At 39.6% G+C, this 17,380-nt stretch overlaps 2 protein-coding genes across 3 annotated transcripts in view; one reads left to right on the top strand and one right to left on the bottom strand.

The window, feature by feature from the left end:
- The window catches only part of dntt (deoxynucleotidyltransferase, terminal), an 88,272-nt gene extending 76,838 nt beyond the window's left edge, over nucleotides 1-11,434 (bottom strand). The window contains exons 1-3 of the mRNA XM_058064827.1: nucleotides 11,238-11,434; nucleotides 6,398-6,572; nucleotides 2,655-2,765 (exon numbers count right to left, since the gene is read on the bottom strand). Coding sequence (XP_057920810.1) covers nucleotides 2,655-2,765; nucleotides 6,398-6,572; nucleotides 11,238-11,434 — 483 coding nt within the window. The remainder of the gene's footprint in view (nucleotides 1-2,654; nucleotides 2,766-6,397; nucleotides 6,573-11,237) is intronic.
- A 2,997-nt stretch (nucleotides 11,435-14,431) lies between these two features.
- blnk (B cell linker) overlaps nucleotides 14,432-17,380 on the top strand; it is a 29,850-nt gene continuing 26,901 nt past the window's right edge. The window contains exon 1 of one of the 2 annotated variants that reach the window (XM_058064152.1): nucleotides 14,432-14,578. In XM_058064152.1, coding sequence (XP_057920135.1) covers nucleotides 14,513-14,578 — 66 coding nt within the window. In that variant the 5' untranslated portion in view covers nucleotides 14,432-14,512. The remainder of the gene's footprint in view (nucleotides 14,579-17,380) is intronic. The other variant, XM_058064154.1, reaches the window with a different exon arrangement.

A 17,380-nucleotide genomic window follows, 5' to 3' on the forward strand; every position in this document is an offset into this window, starting at 1 on the left:
CATGTTCTAGTACTTTTTTTAACCTTTTGTTTCACTCTACTTCAATCTTGTGTATATTACACTTAAGTATGTTACACTGGAATTTCGCCCATCATCCACAATCTCGATGTGAGACTTTTTTATTTCGGTGTGTTCTAGATAGCTGTCTCGGTTTTTCGCAAACAATGCAGATAATGGAGACTTACTTATTTCATAATCTTCAACAATGCTCCAAACTGGCTTGGGGTGACACAAAAAAAAGCTTCTGGTACCGCAGTCTTTGTTTTCGATAACAATTCTTCATTGGTTTTGACACAACGATACACAAATCCTTTCCTTCGATGTGCTACACCAGGGGTGCTCATTAAGTCGATCGCGGAGGTGGTACTGGTCGATCACTGGTCGATCGCTGGTCGATCGCGGCGTGACATTAAAAAAATATCATCCTAGCATCAATGCCGTCACTTGATTGACATACAGGGCAGCCATTCAGATGACAACTGAATGTTGCCCTTCGGGCGACCAATCAAATCAAACAACGTCTCTAAGTGCAGCAGAACTTACGATGTCAGCCTATCATCCATCCCCGTTACTTGATTGACATACAGGACAACCAGTCAGATGACAACTGAATTTTGACCTTTAGGTCACCGCTCATGCGTAAACAACGATGCAAAGTGCTAAGCTAGTCGGCGAATTGCGTCAGATTTTAAGCCCTCGCTAAAGTTTATGGTCACTAAAATGAGTGAAGGAGCTGGACCAAGTAAAAAGGCAAAAACTGGACCAAGTAAAAAGGCAAAAACTGGACCAAGTAAAAAGGCAAAAACATATCACTTCCATACGGATATGGAATATTATACGGATATTATGATACGGATATTATCCATGACTGATAAACATTTGGAAGTGTGCTTGAGGCTGGCTATCAGCAGCTACTGTCCGGACTATGCATCCCTGGCTGGTTCAATTCAGTGCAAGTCATCAAAGTAAACTCAGGTAATTACAAAAAATGTTAATAGTTAATTATGTGTGTTTTGCAATATTGGCTCATTTGGTTATGTAAGGTACATCAACATACATTGTACGTACAAATAATCCTCAATACATTTGAAAATAAATAGATGTTGTGCATTTTTGTAGTGGGTAGATCATTTTGACTCGCTCATTTTAAAAGTAGCTTGCATGCTAAAAAAAAGTGTGAGCACCCCTGGTCTACACAAAGTTCTGTCCGTATGTCTTGGTAGGTTCCACATTTACACTCCCAAATCATGTCGGTCCTGACTCTCTCGGCCCCCGTCTGGACCAACGTTTTACCCCTAGGTTAGCTTCTTAAAGTGTGCCGTGATTTGGGATTGTTTGGCTTTTGTTGTTGCAGTCAGATAAGTTGGTATGCGCCATGTGAAAACAATACGCCGTAAACGATATCGTTGGAGGGTTTAGTATGTTTTTTTAGAGGGCTTTATCGGCGAAATAGATGAAAATCCTCCGTGTATTTTTAGCTAAAAATAGCTAGGATGTGGCGTCTAGAAAAAACACGTTCTAGTCCAGGGGTGGGCAAACTACAGCCCGGGGGCCACATCCGGCCCGCCAAGTGTTTGAATACGGCCCGCCCAATCTTTCCAAAGTATTTAATTTAAACTCAACATACAACCTGGCATCATGGCCGGAGCCAACCTTTTGATGGTTGTATCAATTTCGTTGTTTGACATGGTCTGTTGTTTACAAAGTGCTCCTGAAAAAAGAGACACAAGCACATAATAATAATAAAAATTAAAATAATAATTATTATATTATTATTATAACTATTATGATTATTATATTTATTATATTAATGCTAATTATTATATTAATTATATATAATAATAATATATTTGCATATTTTACATAATAATAATATAATAATTATTATTTTAATTTTATTTTAATTATTATAATATTTTATTATTTTAAAAATATTTAAATATAAGTATAAAATAATAAATAATAATAGCAGATTGCATGACAATTTTACAGATACAATAATACCAGGTGGACTGTTACGTGTAATATATATATATATATATATATATATATATATATATATATATATATATATATATATATATATATATATATATATATATATATATATAATAAAATATATATATAATATAATATAATAAAAATATATATATAAATATATATCAATGCGGCCCGCGAGTCAAATCATGATTGTGGATGATGGGCAAAAATGTTGCGTCCCCAAAGGTGTAAATCCATCAAGCGCTATGCTTGTCTCTGCACGGTGGATAGGTGGTTAATGCACAGGCCACACAGCTAGGAGACCCGGGTTCGATTCCCTACTCGGGCATCTCTGTCTCGGGCGTGTTCTCCCCGTGCATGCGTGGGTTTTCTCCGGGGTACTCCGGTTTCCTCCCACATTCCAAAAACATGCTAGGTTAATTAGCCACTCCAAATTGTCCATAGGTATGAATGTGAGTGTGAATGGTTGTTTGTCTATATGTGCCCTGTGATTGGCTGGCCACCGGTCCAGGGTGGACCCCATCTCTCACCCGAAGACAGCTGGGATAGGCTCCAGCATGCCCGAGACCGTCATGAGGAGAAGCGGTAGAAAACATATGAATGGAAATGACACTTCAAAATAAAAGACTATGTAGTGTGGTGAGGTAACTTACTGTGAAAATCTTGTTTTTGTTGTCAGTGCTCGTACGTCTCTGGCAGGCATATTGAGAAACCGCTGTCCCAGGAGCGAGTGTAGAACCCTGTGGAACCGCAGGCAAGGTGTCCTGCGTAGAAAAACACAAATAAAGAAATAAATGCATCATTTTGTATTGTTGTCATCTTCGAAGTTGTTTAGCCCCCGCTTGGCGAGACGTCTCCTCGGCTCATATTCCCGACCATAAGAGGCAGGAGCTCAAGCTGAATTACATAAAAAAGAAAGCGTTTGCCTCGGAGACATTATTTTATAACCGTGTGTCTCCGGGGCAACAGGCTAACGACACTCATCTCACAGTCTGGTGGCATCCAAATCCATTACGGCATTGAACCCGTGGCATTACAAATCTGCTCGCTATCATCCAATTTACCTTCTGTAAATTGCCTTTTTCATTCTACGTAGGAATGGTTTCACATTTGCAAAGTATATGTCAAGGGTATAATAAAATATTTGACCATAATTAGACATCACACGGGGAACATTGTGTCCATTCAATTAGTCATGCTTTTGGTGGGAGAACTTTACAGATGATCTGAGGACTACAGGTGACAGGAAGCGTGCGCTATTGTTATATATGTTGCATAACAATTATACATTTATCAAAAAGATGATTAAAATAGTTCTCATTGTTAAGCAGGTTAGCATGTTAGCCGACTCCAAATTGTCCATAGGTATGAATGTGAGTGTGAATGGTTGTTTGTCTATATGTGACCTGTGATTGGCTGGCCACCAGTCCAGGGTGGACCCCGCCTCTCGCCCCAAGACAGCTGGGATAGGCTCCAGCACCCCCGCTATCCATATAGAAAATGGATGGATGGACTTTTCAGTTGACTTGGAGTCGTTCATACATGCTAATATATATAATCCTATTCTGTCATTTAGACTTCTGTTTATTAAATACAGTAAAAATGGGTGATTAATCATAGTTAATTCATTTAAGAAGTGTGATTAATCTGATTTTTGACATTTTTGAATAATTTGACAGCCCCAGTTATGTTACATGATTATGTCTTATGCATCCTAATATGAATATGTCTTATACCGCTGGGCGGGGAAAAGGTCATCAATCCTACATCCTACATTCTACATCCTACATCCTACATCCTACATCCTACATCATACATCCTACATCCTACATCCTTCATCCTACATCCTTCATCCTACATCCTTCATCCTACATCCTTCATCTTGCATCCTACATCCTTCATCCTACATCCTACAGCCTACAGCCTACATCCTTCATCCTACATCCTACATCCTTCATCCTACATCCTACATCCTACATCCTTCATCCTATATCCTACATCTTACATCCTACATCCTACATCCTACATCCTAAATCCTACATCCTTCATCCTTCATCCGGCATCCTTCATCCTACATCCTTCATCCTACATCCTACATCCTTCATCTTACATCCTACAACCTTCATCCTACATTCTACATCCTACATCCTACATCCTTCATCTTACATCCTACATCCTTCATCCTACATCCTACAGCCTACATCCTACATCTTTCATCCTACATCCTACATCCTTCATCCTACATCTTACATCCTACATCATTCATCCTTCATCTTACATCTTACATCCTACATCCTTCATCCTTCATCCTACATCCTACATCCTTCATCCTACATCCTACATCCTACATCCTTCATCCTTCATCCTACATCCTACATCCTTCATCCTACATCCTACATCCTTCATCCTTCATCCTTCATCCTACATCCTACATCCTACATTCTACATCCTTCATCCTACATTCTACATCCTTCATCCTACATCCTACATCCTACATCTTTCATTCTACATCCTACATCCTACATCCTTCATCCTACATCTTACATCCTACATCTTACATCCTACATCCTACATCCTTCATCCTTCATCCTACATCCTACATCCTACATTCTACATCCTTCATCCTACATCCTACATTCTACATCCTTCATCCTACATCCTACATTCTACATCCTTCATCCTACATCCTACATCCTACATCTTTCATTCTACATCCTACATCCTACATCCTTCATCCTACATCTTACATCCTACATCTTACATCCTACATCCTACATCCTTCATCCTTCATCCTACATCCTACATCCTACATTCTACATCCTTCATCCTACATCCTACATTCTACATCCTTCATCCTACATCCTACATTCTACATCCTTCATCCTACATCCTACATCCTACATCTTTCATTCTACATCCTACATCCTACATCCTTCATCTTACATCCTACATCTTACATCCTACATCCTACATCCTTCATCCTACATACTTCATCCTACATCCTACATCCTACATCCTTCATCCTACATCCTTCATCCTACATACTTCATCCTACATCCTACATCTTACATCCTACATCCTACATAGGAGGCTTCTCCCCTGCATCCATATTTTCATATAATATACACAAAGAGAGATACTGACACCCCATAAAGCAGAAGGGTTCCAGTTCCAGTTCCAGTTATAGTCCAGTTCCAGTTATTATGAAATATTGCATATGAGTCAGATTAACGCCTTCAAACGTAGACAAGCGTTCTTCATTTCCACAACGTCCAAAGGATCCATAGGCAAACATCCCTCCCAGAAAGAGTCTATTTGTGGAATATTATATGGCTACATGATAGCTGCTGGGATGGTTTTATCACTCATAAATAATCTATTTAAAGCGCCGCACACACGGCGTTGCCTCGCCCACTTTGCAGGTCGCCCACTTTGGTCACCAAACCAAAAGAGGCTTGGCGAGGGAGATGCATCAATAAAAGTCAGCGTGGCGTCATTAACGCTGTCATTTAATGACGGCCTCACAGAAGACGGAGAAAGATTCCGTCGTAGGGAAGCAGAATTGGGAAAGTTTACGATGGCTTTGGGGGGAAAATAAAAATAAAAATAAACATTGTCTTTGACTTTTTTTTTTTTTTTTTTTGGCTTCGATATGCTTTTTGGGCTTCCCAAAAGCCCGGCAGTGCCATCTTTTGGGGGGCATATGTGCATGAACGTGTTGTGATGTATTTATATACATAATAAAATAGCTGAATTCCTTGTTACATGTGCGCGTCTAGTTTTGTAGCTTCACTGTTTTTCAAAAATTTAATTAAAAAAATGCATATTTAAGCAAATTGTATAAATGTTTTGCCAAACTTATTCTTTTTTCCAGCATAAAAATGGCAAAATGAACTAAAATACATATCTAAGGCATTCAGATGATGCATTCAAAGACATGAGAATAGGTCGTATCCACCCTGGTATCCACTAGGTGTCAGTAAAGTTACTTTATTGTTGAGTGAAATACACAAGCACCAGACTTGCTTTTATCTACAGGCTTTTATTGCAGGTTTGAGCCATCCCTTGACACATATTTATGAAAAACTATGATACATATGATATAGTGATATGATACAGTGAAGCCACAAAAGTAAAGGAACTTTAGAAGTCCTACCTTACCTGTCAGCCTTTTCATTTTCCCCAAGAAACTTCCCATTTTTCCCCCGTCTCCATCAAATATAAAAAAATCCCAGAAAAAAACTAAACCTACGTGTTTTTTTTTGCCAGTGATTGCAAACATTGACAGGTATGTCTTGATCCTGTTTCCACTAACTGTTGGCTACGGAGCGCCGGGTGGTATTCCCAAACCTTGGCCTACTACTATGTGATTCCGTGTGGATCCTGTAAATCAAACCTGGATGAGATGTCTGCTCTCCACCGCTGCAGGCCTCCCGGCTCTCATGCTGTCGGTGAACCAGCTGACATGCAATACTTGCATGTTGGAGAGATTGTTCAGGCCACGCCCCTTCAGCCACGCCCACAAGGATGATGCCCCGCTGTCCTCGGACACCACGTGAGTGATGTCGTCACTGTGAATGAAGAGGAATCACGTCAACGTTGTATTCTGGCAGCTAAACTAAAGGAATGACAACACACTCTGAGCTAAAAATAATTCATATTTTCAAATATTAGAGATAATAGATAATAATTGCAGTGGATTCTTGCACATTATTATGCACAAATTAGCTTCTAAACGTTGACACAGTAGATGATTCCAATTCCATGTGTTCATGAATCATCTTACATTATCATTCGTTAGTGGTGAATACCCATTTGTTTTATTACGTTTATATATTTATTAAGTGTGTTTAATAAAATATTGAATATTGAAGACAAAGATGAATCTAATGGAATAATTCTACAGCTGTCAGGTTTGGTCTGAGTGATGTGGATTGATCCCGGGATGCAGACAAGCATAAAAAAAAAGAGTTGAGAGGGTAAAGAAGGGCGTTAGCGACGAGCATCTGCAGGCGTCCGGTGGCTCCGCCCAGCTCAGGTGTTTGTATCGGAATAATAAAGATAAAGGACAGAAGGATAAACGAGGGACAAAAAAATGAGGAATAGAAACAACCCTGAGTCACCACGGAGCGTGACAATACTTTCATTGCAAAGGTTGATCCAAAATCAAGCTAGCAGGAAGGTTTTTGTCACAATCCGCACCGTTGCTTGTTCTTGTTTTCACCTTGTCAGCCTTAGTTGTCAAAATGATATTTATTTGGCACACGGGTCTCACCGCCAATCTCTTCCCAAAGACTTTGGGTGCTAACCTTGAGAAGCTAATGCAGTGAAAAGTCCAAGGACGAGCTAATGACGTACAGTTACAGTGTGATGCTAAGGCTTGGTTTTTCACTCCAACGGAAAAGCTTTTTATAATTAGGATTGATGATCATTGGAGATAAATAACACATTTTTACCCCCTTTTTTGGAGCCCCACGACCCCCTACAAGCGAGATGGACGTGCAAATGAGCGAGAATGTGAGCCCAATGCCAGATTGTACTTTGGTGAATGAGCGGGACCGTGAGCCCTGACACAAGGACACGCTAAAGTCAAAGAGCTCGGGCACGGTGAGGTCTCTGTGGCTTAGACGCCGCCATGTTCATTTCAGCCAATCGCCTCCAATTCCATCAGAATGGAAAAACAGGCACATCGGAGTGGAATGATTGGAACGCCATGATGAATGCAATTTCTACAGCGTTTAAAAGCTCTTCTCGAGAGTTTCACATCGAGAATGATCCGTGACCTCGTCATCGTCTTAACTCATTCAATCCCAGACATTTTTCAAAACTTTCACTTTAACAAAAATATTGTTTTGCTTTTGTGACGGCTCATTTATCTAAAAAACTAAAACACAATACTAATACAAACAATAAAAAATACATCCATCCATTTTCTATGCCGCTTACACTCACTAGGGCTACGGGTATGCTGGAACCTACCCCAGGATTATTAGAACCCTTTAGACATAAAATAACACCCCTATAGTGACATTTCCACTTGTATTATCCAATATCGTAATCAGCCATCCATCCATTTCCTCACTAGAGTCACGGGTATGCTGGAACCTATGCCAGCCATCCCTTCTAAATGTGGTCTATTAACATTATTAGAGCTCTTTAGACATGAAATAACACCCCTATAGCAACATTTCCACTCGTATTATCCAATATAGTAATCAGCCATCCATCCATTTCCTATGCCGCTTATACTCAGTAGGGTCATGGGTATGCTGGAACCTATCCCAGCTATCCCTTCTAAATGTGGTCTATTAACATTATTAGAGCTCTTCAGACATGACATAACACCCCTATAGTGACATTTCCACTCGTATTATCCAATATAGTAATCAGTCATCCATCCATTTCCTATGTCAGTTTTCCTCACTAGGGTCACGGGTATGCTGGAACCTATCCCAGCTATCACTGCTAAATGTGGTCTATTGACATTATTAGAGCTCTTTAGACATAAAATAACACCCCTATAGTGACATTTCCACTTGTTTTATCCAATATAGTAATCAGTCATCCATCCATTTTCTATGCCGCTTATACTCAGTAGGGTCACAGGTATGCTGGAACCTATCCCGGCTATCCCTTCTAAATGTGGCCTATTAACATTATTAGAGCTCTTTAGATATGAAATAACACCCCTATAGTGACATTTACACTCATATTATCCAATATAGTAATCAGCCATCCATCCATTTCCTCACTAGGGTCGTTTTTTTAGCATCATTTTGTTTTATTTTGGTATTATTTGTGGGATAGGCTCCAGCATACCCCTGCAAGTCGAGTGGGGACAAGCGACATAGAGAATGAATGAAAACCATAGGACGTGTTTTATTTATTTACTCTGTTATAACTCTGTTATAACTCTGTTATAACTCAATTAGTTTATTCTTAGTTGTTTGCATGAGTCTATAGAATATCATGAATTATGGAATGATTCCTACTTGGAACATATTCCTGAACATCTTGGAACAAAGTCACCCACGGAGGTCTTCGCGCGGCACATCCAGCCATATGCTGAGTGCGGCGTTAAAACCCGGACGGTTTGTTGTTCGGGTCAAACTGCAGCTGATATCAGTTTTGTCAGTTCGCCGCATTAACGTCGGTTTGAGGCGGGCGCGCTCGACTTCCTGCCGTTGGTTTCAAACTATTGTACCGAGCCGAGTGTAACTGAAGCGGCACTCAAGCTGCGTTTCTGGGAATGCTGCCATGAGGCCGCCAGGCACACACAAACACACACACACACAAACACACACACTGGTACGGTCGCACAACACTCACCAGGACCCTGGATAACAGCATACACGACACGGGTTCTGAATCAATAACTGCAACATAACATGGAGACGCTTATCAAGACCAGCGTGGCTAAGACGTTCCGTATCGAGTCATTAAAGAGGTTCAAACCCCCAAGTGGAACGTGCGCTTTGTCGTTTCGCTTTGTCGTTTCGCTTTGTCGTTTCGCTTTGTCGTTTCATGGCTGACTCCGATGCTTTCTTTTAGATCACACAGAAGAATGTGCACAATTTAGCATGTGAGAGTACTTTCAACTAGCGACAAAAAGAACAATGAAGGCCTGAGGCGTCCTCAGGTAGCTCACAAAAATATTTACAATATATATATTTTTTTTTTTTGTGTACCTCAGTGGAAAAGTTTCAACAAACTCATGAAATAAAAGCTTTTGTGTGCAAGAAGTTTCTTCTAAGGTTTCGGCTAAGTTGAGAGAACAGAAACATTTCCAAAATGTCTCTGTTCCGTTTTCTAGAAGAGAAGAGTAGCCGTTAGAACCACCAACGTGATCGCTTCCTTTCACCCGACATTAGCGATACGGTGACCAAACATCCTGTTTTCTCAGGACAGGACCTGTTTACATCCTTTTCTGTTTACATTATTTTTTAATGAAACTATCAGGGTTTTCATTGGGCCATTAAATGAAAATGAAAATATAGCTAAAATTATTTCTTTTTTTTGTATTTATCCAATAAAACTTGAAATTAATTTCTGACAGGATGATTTTTTTAATATTTTAAAATTTTTTTTTTTTTTTTTGTAGACATTATATTATAATTTAATTCCAGAAATGTTTTATTTTTATTTATTAAATTTATTTTACCCCGCCTCTCGCCCGAAGACAGCTGGGATAGGCTCCAGCACCCCCCGCGACCCTCGTGAGGGGGCGGCACGGTGGTCTAGGGGTTAGCGCACAGACCTCACAGCTAGGAGACCAGGGTTCAATTCCACCCTCGGGCATCTCTGTGTGGAGTTTGCATGTTCTCCCCGTGCATGCGTGGGTTTTCTCCGGGTTCTCCGGTTTCCTCCCACATTCCAAAAACATGCTAGGTTAATTAGCCACTCCAAATTGTCCATAGGTATGAATGTGAGTGTGAATGGTTGTTTGTCTATATGTGCCCTGGGATTGGCTGGCCACCAGTCCAGGGTGTACCCCGCCTTACACCCGAAGACAGCTGGGATAGGCTCCAGCACCCCCCGCGACCCTTGTGAGGAAAAAGCGGTAGAAAATGAATGAATGAATGAAATTTATTTTAAATTTATTTTTGCACCCATGAATGTTATCAGTAAATATTATTTTATGCAGAATATCGATGCAATGCTGAGGAACCTGTGAGGTGATCAGAATTTATGTCGGAATTTATTACCCGGTTTTCTCCGGGTTTTCTCTCCCAACCATCTCAGTCTGGCCTAAAGGACTTTATCTCCAAGGCCTCTAACATGTAATGTCCCTCTGATGTACTCCTTCCTGATCCTATCCATCCTGGTCACTCCCGATGAGAACCTCAGCATCCTCATCTCTGCTACCTCCAGTTCTGCTATGTTCTATCTAGTCGTATCACTCAACTATTGTGGTTGAAGTGAAAAATCCCAAAAGCTCATCGGTGAAGCATGAAGACATGAACATGTCAACATGGTGGATCTTCTAGGAGTCGTATGCGTTATACGAGTTACGTATACGCTGTACATTTTACCCGTGTTATCACATATTTCCACATGATGTACAATAGTACAATTGCACACATAATAAATATTACGTCCAAGCAGTAGCCAGTCACATGACCCCATCTCCAGTACTTCAGGTAGCCTCTTGTGTCACAAAGGTGGAGGACCCAGGCCCCGGAGAATGTACAGTAGCATGTCAACTGTTCCAAATCCACATTTAAAGGGTATCAAACCTGAGGACGTCATCCACAATGAAGCCTTTTGACCTGGCCAGTTGTGTCAAAAAGCGTCTTCTGCTGGAGCCCATCTTCTTCTCCACCAGGAACAGTCTGACCTCCTTGAACTTCACCTCGTGCCCGGGGACAATCACGCTGGCTGCTTTGGGTTTGGTCTTCTTCCTCAAACAAGGCACAACGGCAGCGTGGAACATCTTGTCAGGAGTATCTTCTTGTGACTTCCATCCAAGACGTCCAACAACGTGCATCTAAGTCACGTTGTTTTTCCCTTGCAGTGCGACAGTTGCTGGTAGACAGGAAAAGCTTCCTGGCAGCAGATGTTCAAGTTTTGGTGCTGAGCACCTGCAGTGTTTGGTGGTGGGGTGTTATTGTTCAAACATTTGGCACGGCCTTGTTTTACTAAAAGATGTTCCATATCCGAGAAGAAGAACCATGGCTGATTCAGTCCTGCCCTAAAAATCCACTTAAAGTTTTACTTCCAGGTGGTGGACTTTGAAGAAGGGGGTGAAGCTTCTCACGTGGGAGTTGTCTGAATTGTGGTCACCTCACACATCTGTCCTACCATGTCCACTCACTCCCTCACACTCACAATATGCTCGGACCAAGTCTGGACCATCTGCTCCACCACTTTAATGAGCTTAGTCCCCACAATGAGAGGACTTGGTGGAATGTCCCAAGATCAGACACGGCCAAACATCGGCCCACGGGCCATACGTATCTGGAGGTGTTCTGTCATTGTAGCTTCAGCATGCCAGTATTGCAAAGCAACTTCCACATGTTTAAAGGACTCCTAAAAAAGGGAATCAGACAAATAACTCATAATAAAATTATAATAGTCCTAATGGGCTATTATAATTCTATGAGTTCAATTATATACCATAGTTCATTGAACCTACACCCGACCATGGGAAGTGAATATCCACAAAGTAGGATTACTTTTTTTTATGAAGAAAATCAGTTTAGGACATTCTAAATGTGGTCTATTAAGCTAATTAGAGCCTTTTAGACATGAAATAACACCCCTATAGTGACATTTACACTTGGATTATCCAATATACGTCGTAATAATCGATTTTCTATGCCGCTTTTCCTCACTATGGTCGTGGCTATGGTGGCTGGAGCCTATCCCGACTCCCCGACACCCTGGACTGGTGGCCAGCCAATCACAGGACACATATAGACAAACAACCATTCACACTCACATTTTCATTTTTGGAATGTGGGAGGGAACCGGAATACCCGGAGAAAACCCATGAAAACGCCACTCAGAGATGAGAAAGGTTTTATTATTTATGGAGCAATTAAGTCCAAACCTACATGACACTTTGTGAAAACGTGATCGGCCTCAGGAAAAAGTGCCAACAGACTTTATGTAATTGCATTTTATGGCTGACAGCTTTGCCGAAATACTAAAGGAAATAAGACTCAATACGTTTTGTGTATTGTATTAAAAGCATTAAAATGTGTCACAATGGCTAAATTGTTTTCATTGGACAGAATTCAACTGATGATATTTAATGCAACAGTAAGCACAAGAACACAATCGCCTCCCGTGATGTATTTATTAACACCAACACGCTCCCATCCATTGTCATCCGAATGGACAAATTGGAATGGCTGACGTTCCAAGGAAATGTTGTCAGCGAAGAAAATACATGAAAATGTCAAATGTTACGTCAGTGAAATATTGCGTTTAAAAAAATCAAATTAGTTCCAGTTTTACAATTATAGCTTCCATGCTGAAATCCGTCTAAATGATGAGTGAAAGTGACAGATGAACGTTTAAAGTCGCTGTGATCGTGTAAGGACGCAATATGGCGGTGAGATCAACTCGGACCGCACAGAATTCAATCAAGTTTCTCCGCTTTTCTTTTACGGTCACGGCTGCAAAGTAACACAAAGTAACACAAAATGGAGGCAAAATAAATTGCAAGTGCCAGCCTTTGGATAAAAAATTTGAGAAACACGATTGAATTGAAGAAATAACACAAAGGTGGTGTTTGAATTGATGTCGCTGCCACGTCGTGTCTTCGTCTCGTGTCTTCAGTGAAGGTAAAAATAATCTTAAATGTTAAAGTATCCCTTTCATTTGTCATTTATACTCATTTAAATGTGTTTTATGCATGTAAAACTGCAATTGTAAACGTACAAAAACATGGTTTGTGTTAAAAACTGCATTGGTTAGCACAGAACTCTACATCACAGGCGATGGAGCGGACTTCCGCTTCCTGTTTTCATGTGTTAGCAAGCTGCTAACTAGGACATTCAGTTAAAAAACATTAAAAACAGTTAGTTTCAGGCAGTGTAGAAATAATACGACAAGATGCGTGCCATAATGTTTGCTGCCTGGAAAATATACCCAAAATTTTGGTGTCCATTTTTGACAATTTTTTTTAAACCAAAAAACATGCTAACTGGGCTGTACACTAACCAAGGTTCCATTGTACATTAGCTACAGGAGTTTTTCCAGTAGACTGACCAAAAATGGGCAGAGATGGTACAAGGATTGTAGTACGTCGGTCTGGACCAAAAAGTCCAGGACCAAATTTGGGTCACAGTCCAACCCCGGTTTTGGTGGAGGTCTTGCAAGCCCAAAGATTTCATTGGAAATCAAACAAGACTGACTGAATTATTCACTGATAATTATATCATGACGGTGAAAAATGGTAATAATGGTAATAATACATCACTCATATAATAAAAGCATTACGGTTCTGTAATCAGAATCAGAATCAGAAATGGTTTTATTGCCAGGTATGATCAAACACATACTAGGAATTTGTTTTGGTGAAGTAGATGCAGAAAATGAAAATACAAAATATACATAATACAGTATAAATATATGTATACAGTCTGTTTTTTGTTTGTTATGTAATATCATTACTGACACCTAGTGGCCAGAAAACTACATATACTTTGCATTTCAATATTTTTGGACTAATAACAGACTATAGTAAACAACGAAACAGCGATCATTAATAAATTATTTTTTGAAAAAACGCAAAAGTTTGAGGGAGTGATATTCCCAGTACTGCTTCCCGTTTCCAGTGCTTGGATGCATCAGAGCAAACCCGCCATCTGCATTTTTTTTCATGTTTAAATCCCATACATGGCTGTGTTAGTTAGGGATATGCCATATGTAATAATGAGGTGACCTCCCACTGTGCGCTTCCCTGTAATGAAGCAGAGTAGCGGAGCTGCAGGATGTGACGGGTCAGTCTATTACTGTACTTTCACAGGCGCACACTTCAGCTTAGCGCATCCCCGCCGTGATGGAAATGAACCCGCCGTCCAGAGAGCAGTGTGAGGGGCGGGACCAGAGCCAAGTGGCCTGCAAGGTGAGTGCGATAAAAATAAAACATAAAAAAAAACACACTATGACGCATGGTGAGAGTGCTAATGGAAGGGTTGGGGAAGTGTTGACGTGCATTGCTAGAAATCGGCCCAAGCATATCAACGTAAAAATGTTAGTAAATAGAAATAATGTGGACTGTGGGGCGTGTTGTTGTGTAACTTGAATATAATTGATGCATTATTTGCTTCATGTGCTAATCTTTTCAAGGTCATATTTGGGCTGAGGCATTCTAATTACCCCCGAATGGACAAATCCCGCCAAGCAGTCGTGATTATGCTGTAACAACAGCGCAGTGATTACATTTACACAGGCTGTTTGTCAAAAATAATTAGCAGATTCCGACATGCTGTACATTCCGAGCAACAGTCTGCTCTTTTCTTCTTCTCTTTTTTTTTCCAATTTAAAGCCTTGGTTTGGGAAAGTGACTTGTAGCGTCGTACTGCAACAGAATATTACGATTAGAGCAACAGACAATTCGAAAGCTGTTTAATGACTTCTCCTTTTTACCGCTGTCTATCAACGTTGCATTCTACTGGAACTTCTGCTTCCGCTTTACCATAAAAAAGTATCTCACTACTACTACTGTATTTAAGCTCTTAAGCACTGTAAAAGGATGTTTACATTATTTAACTGCAGACATGGTTCATAATATGATGCAGTATAAACGTGGTGTTCAACAGTAATATGATGCAGTATAAACGTGGTGATCAACAGTAATATGATGCAGTATAAACATGGTGATCAACAGTAATATGATGCAGTATAAACGTGGTGATCAACAGTAATACTTTGGTGAGTGCCACCATCATACACACTGTACAGTAATACTTCAATCTAGCACGTTTTTCTAAAATATAATTCATCAGTCATGCTGTTTTGTGGTGGAATACTGCCTATTATTTGTCCAAAAATATGCTTATTTTAGCAAATTGTACACATTTTTGCCTATATTTGTCACAATCCACACCATTGCTTGTGTGACAGTTTTTGTTTTCACTTTGTCAACCTTAGTTCCTACTCTCATGCTCTTATTTTGTATTATTTCCTGTGTTCCGTCACTTACTATGTGACAGTTACTATGGTACCCATTATGTTATTCTATGGTCATATCATCTCGTACTTCGGTACAAGGTGCATTATGTAAAAAAAAATAAAAAAAAACACCTTAAACTGTATTATGGAAAGCAGGAAGTGAACAAATGTAACAGTTAGTGTAAAAGTACCAGATGGAGGGGTAGGATTTAATAAGCTTTGATGTGATGCATGTTCAAATGAAATAAAACCATTACCATTACCATTACCATTACCATTACCATTACCATTACCATTACCATTACCATTACCAAATATAATTCATCAGTCATGCTGTTTTGTGGTGGAATACTGCCTATTATTTGTCCAAAAATATGCTTATTTTAGCAAATTGTACACATTTTTTGCCTATATATATTTTTTTTTTGCACCATTGCTTGTGTGACAGTTTTTGTTTTCACTTTGTCAACCTTAGTTCCTACTCTCATGCTCTTATTTTGTATTATTTCCTGTGTTCCGTCACTTACTATGTGACAGTTACTATGGTACCCATTATGTCATTCTATGGTCATATCACCTCGTACTTCGGTACAAGGTGCTTTAATAAAAAAAAAAAAAAAAACACCTTAAACTGTATTATGGAAAGCAGGAAGTGAACAAATGTAACAGTTCGTGATTGTAAAAGTACCAGATGGAGGGGTAGGATTCACATCTTTGATGTGATGCATGTTCAAATGAAATAAAACCATTACCATTACCATTACCATTACCATTACCATTACCATTACCAAATATAATTCATCAGTCAGGCTGTTTTGTGGTGGAATACTGCCTATTATTTGTCCAAAAATATGCTTATTTTAGCAAATTGTACACATTTTTTGCCTATATATTTTTTTTTGCACCATTGCTTGTGTGACAGTTTTTGTTTTCACTTTGTCAACCTTAGTTCCTACTCTCATGCTCTTATTTTGTATTATTTCCTGTGTTCCGTCACTTACTATGTTACAGTTACTATGGTACCCATTATGTCATTCTATGGTCATATCATCTCGTACTTTGGTACAAGGTGCATTATTAAAAAACAAAAACACCTTAAACTGTATTATGGAAAGCAGGAAGTGAACAAATGTAACAGACAACAAATGTTAGTGATTGTAAAAGTACCAGATGGAGGGGTAGGATTTAATAAGCTTTGATGTGATGCATGTTCAAATGAAATAAAACCATTACCATTACCATTACCATTACCATTACCATTACCATTACCATTACCATTACCATTACCATTACCATGTAATACCTGTAATAAGCAGAAAATAACTAAAATACAAATACTGTATACGGCGTTCAAAGATGTGAAGATATGTAGTAATGTAGATATGTAGTGTCCGTAATGTTACTGTAATGCTCAGTGAGACACACAAGCACCAGACTTGATTTATTGCATGTTCGAATGATCTTAAAACAGCCACCAGAATCCCTAAAAATTCTCCAAAACTCAACTCAGCTCAGCAGCTCACTTCCCGTCTACCTGTCACTCAGCATTTCCGTTTATGTACTATCGACTATTGTTGGCCACGCAGTCAGGAGATCTGGGTTCAAACCTCCTCCCACATTCCAAAAACATGCATGTTGGGTTAATTAATTGGTGACTAAATAATCCATTGGTATGAATATGAGTGTGAATGATTCTTTGTCTAAATGTGGCCTGCGAATGACTGGCAACCACTCCAGGGTGTACTCTAAAGTC

The sequence above is a fragment of the Doryrhamphus excisus genome, chromosome 2 (genome assembly GCF_030265055.1).
Source record: "Doryrhamphus excisus isolate RoL2022-K1 chromosome 2, RoL_Dexc_1.0, whole genome shotgun sequence".
In the NCBI taxonomy this organism is placed as follows: domain Eukaryota; kingdom Metazoa; phylum Chordata; class Actinopteri; order Syngnathiformes; family Syngnathidae; genus Doryrhamphus; species Doryrhamphus excisus.